This window comes from Triticum aestivum, chromosome 1D, assembly GCF_018294505.1.
Source record: "Triticum aestivum cultivar Chinese Spring chromosome 1D, IWGSC CS RefSeq v2.1, whole genome shotgun sequence".
NCBI classification, from domain to species: domain Eukaryota; kingdom Viridiplantae; phylum Streptophyta; class Magnoliopsida; order Poales; family Poaceae; genus Triticum; species Triticum aestivum.
The window spans coordinates 438279157-438283046 of NC_057796.1; the positions used below are offsets into that span (position 1 = coordinate 438279157).

General features: G+C 50.6%; 1 protein-coding gene across 1 annotated transcript; it reads right to left on the reverse strand.

Moving 5' to 3' along the window:
• Positions 1-361: 361 nt before the first annotated feature.
• LOC123182702 (reticulon-like protein B1) lies at positions 362-2394 on the reverse strand. Its single transcript, XM_044595361.1, has 5 exons — positions 2075-2394; positions 1416-1596; positions 1119-1260; positions 950-1019; positions 362-853 (listed from the first exon to the last, which is right to left on the reverse strand). Exons 1-5 carry the CDS (start codon positions 2256-2258, stop codon positions 684-686), a joined length of 747 nt encoding a protein of 248 aa, XP_044451296.1. The 5' UTR covers positions 2259-2394; the 3' UTR covers positions 362-683.
• Positions 2395-3890: the final 1496 nt, after the last annotated feature.

The following is a 3890-nucleotide window of genomic DNA, read 5'->3' on the forward strand; positions in this document are numbered from 1 at the left end:
TGCTCATATGCCCAAATGATTTTATACATTTCTCATGTTTCAGCGAGTCTTTGTTGATACCACTTTGATTTCTTGTAATTTCCAAGTTATGATGTACTTACTTCCCCACCACAGGCTCAATACCCAAGAGAGAGCGTTGAAATTCAAGGTGGTTTATACAAACACAAGTCACAAAGTGATCCGACAAATCTAACCAGACGCTTCAGCACACAAACATGATAGACAAAACATTCATCCGAATAAACTGAAGCCTCACGAATGCATAGGCATATCAACAACAACAAACACCAACAAACGATAAACCCCACAAATGACATAACACCCAAAAGAGCCACTTCATTGTGGATATGAACCCCAGGAATGACATAACACCCAAAAGAGCCACTTCATTCATTGTAGCAAGTCTACTAAAGTCGCAAACATCACTGCCATATTACACCAACACCAACTTGCAAGTGAGGATGCTACGTTAAACATAGAATTGGAAACAGGATATTGAGCAAAAGCTGGCATGACTTTTAAGTTCGTAGAAGTTGCACGTCACGACTACTGACCGTGCCAGGGTTTTGACCAGATAGTGGTATCTACTATCAGCTACGGACATGGAATCACAACCATCCTTGAAAACCGACGAGTAGTGATCAACTTTGAAGACAAATCTGCACAGGGTACTCTCTACCGTTCTAATGCTGCTTCTTATCCTTGGACGGACCCTTGGGAATCTTGGACAGGCACTTCTCATCGAAGATGGCATAGTACTTCTTCAGCTCGACCATGGCCTTCTCTCCAAAAGCATCGATCTTGTCCTCATACTTCTCGTACAGAACAGGCACGGTGTAAAGCACCATGAAGACTGCAAACAAGAAGGCATGATCAGCGAAACAATGCTAGGCAAGCTTATTGCACATATGTAAGTAACAAACAGACTGTAGCAAGAAACCACATTTACCTATGTAGAACAAGGTCAGGAAATTGCAGCAGCTGCCAAGAAAAGAGAGGATCCACAGGCCTGCAACCACCTGAGAACAAAGAGACGACACAATAAGCGACTGATCACATAGACAGGGTTTAAGCAGTGAAGGTTAAAGGAAACTAAATCACGCAACCAATCAACGTACAATCAGGAATTTCTTCAGGTCACGGCCTTGACCAATCGCCCTCAGGCTAGCAAAGCCCCTGTTGATCTCGTATCGCAGCGAGCGGGCAACATTGACAGCCAGGTCCTCGGGGATCTTCACCTCTGGAATGTTGGGAGGGCACCTGAAAACAATTGCAGGCAGTTGTTTACAACCACAAACTAGACCCATTGCTAAAACTGTTAGGATCATTGTGATCACACAGCGTTGTTCCAACTAGGCATTGCCATCTATAACTGATATGGGTGCAAGTAACAAGGGAAATTTGATGAAGCTCACTTGTTGACGAAGGCAGAGGCGTTGGACCAGAGGAAGAGGATGCCCAGGGTGAGGATGAAGCCGTGGCAGAGGAGGGTGAGGAGATGGTACTCCAGGACCTCAAACAGCAGCCAGATGGCGGTGGCGCCCGCGAGCACCCCGCCAGAGATCTTCTTGTTCCTCCACAGGAAGAGGTCGGCAGCTGCAAATATAACAACACATAAGCACAGCACATCAGAAGCCCAGACCAACAAGCAATCTATCTACTCCCAGAAAACAAACAAAGCATCTCAGGGTTTAAGCTAGTACTAGGATGCAGCACTAGTTTCGGCTGCTGCTTCCTCTTCAAAGCAGCAGAATCGCACAATCACTTCAATCACAAATAGTACCAATCTGATGCATGCTACCCTATTCACACCCTGCGGACGGGCAATGCCGCGGAACCTGGGCTCCGAAAATCGCAGATCGGGACGCTTCCTACAGACACTAGTAATCAGCGAGGCCTATCTCCGACGAACACGAAATTTTCCACAGAGACAAGAACAACCGCAGATTTGCCTCCCTCAGACTAGCCCCGCGGGAGCGCGAAACCCCGATGCGGCGGCCGGATCTACGAAACCGCGGGCGCGGCGTAAGCGAAGCGCGGGGAGCACGCGAGCGGGGGGAGGGAGGGGACTCACGCTTGCCGCCGCCGAGGACGGAGTGGACGGGCTTCTCGCGGCCGAAGAGGCGGTAGATCTTGGCCTTGACGGACGACGACGACCCGAGCTTCCCCTCGTCGTCCGACGACGACGAGGAGGAGGACCCCCCGTGGAACTTCTCCGTGATCTTGTCCATCACCGACTCCTCCTTGTGCTCCGCCATGGATGCTTCGCTCGCTCGCTCGCCCGCCCGCCGCTCCCTCTCCCCCTCTCTCTCTCTCTCCCCAACCCGACGCTTCCGTTCGGCAACGCCTTTTCTGCCTGCCTGCCTGCCGTCGCCGCTGGAATAATCTCAATCCCTCTCCCCTTTCCTTTCCCGTGCTTCGGGGCCGCGTGTTTTGTGCCCCGCGCGGCGCGCCCCCGGCCGTCCATCTCGCCGCGGACGGCTCCGCGAGATTGCCCGCGCGTGGGCCTGGCCCCGGGCGCCGGGGCGTGGGGCCTGCCGGGCAGTGGGCGCGGGGAGAGTCGGGGTGGGTGCACGGGGCGAGTGCTTCTGGGCAGCAACGGCCGCGACAGGGATGGAGGGGGAGTCATTCCTGGCGTGGGGCCCACGCAGGTGGGGGCCGGGGCGATAATAATGAATGGGGCGGACTGGTGGAGATCGCGAGGAGGGGTGGGAGGCGGAAGCTGTGTGCGGGTGACGCGTGGCGGGGCCCTGGCATCCGTCGGCGGGGACGGGGTCGCGGCTCGTGTAGGCCGGAAGCTTCTGGATGGAAGCCGCCGGCTCGGTTCGGTCCCGTCTTTTTGATGGGCCGGACTGTACAGTTGCCGCAACCGAAAGCCTTTGAAATTTTGTCCGGAGAAATCCTTTTGCGAGCTTTCCGGGCAGTTCATGTTCAGAGTCGTGAGTAGCATGTCAAGATTGCGGATATCCAATTCGATGCTCAGGCTCATCTGCTCCCGCTCAAAAAAAAATACTAAAAAATTAAAAAATTCTAATTTTTTTGTGTGATAGATAATTTGCCGCGTGAGGTCCGCTCCAAATTTCAACTTATTTGAACATCTGAGTAGCTCTCGGCAAAAAAGACAAATCGGGTCAGAACAGTGCGTGAACAGTAAACATTTTTACAGACCCCGATTTTGTCTTTTTTGCCGAGAGCTGCTCAGATGCTCAAATGAGTTGAAATTTGAAGCGCTCCTCACGTATCAAATTATCTACCACCCAAAAAAATTGGATTTTTTTGAAATTTTCTAGTATTTATTTTGATATTTTTCTGAGCACGAGTGCAGATGAGCTGGGGAGCCAAAACTCCGCATCCGTTAAGATTGTTCTTTTTAACATAGTATAGACGCAAGCCCTCATAATATGCGCATATACTCTCACCTCTATGAACGCACATACGCAGCCCCTATCTCTATGAGCACGAGGAAATTGCACAAACCACCTACTTTTGATGCTACTGTTGCACAAAACACCCACTTTACAGGTTTGTTGCACAAAACACCATATATTGGTGTAATTCGTTGCAACTAGGTCTAATCCACCATTTAGGTGTGTTGACACTTTTATCAAAAAAAATAGGTGTGTTGACATGATTCCTAACAAGTGGGTCCAGTTTGTAAGTGCACCGGTGGCAAAAAAGAAAAACCGACCACATCAGCAGCAAACTGCAATTGTCCATATCTCACAACCCTTTGCTCCAATTGAGCTGAATTTTCCCTAGAATATTAGCGAGTGCATTTATGATTTATTGGATTATTTTTGCATAAAACACCTCACGCAGAGGCGGCGGTGGGCGTCCCTTTGCTGGCAAAGTGGCCGTCGGTGATGGAGCCTTAGCCAGCTCTCCTACGC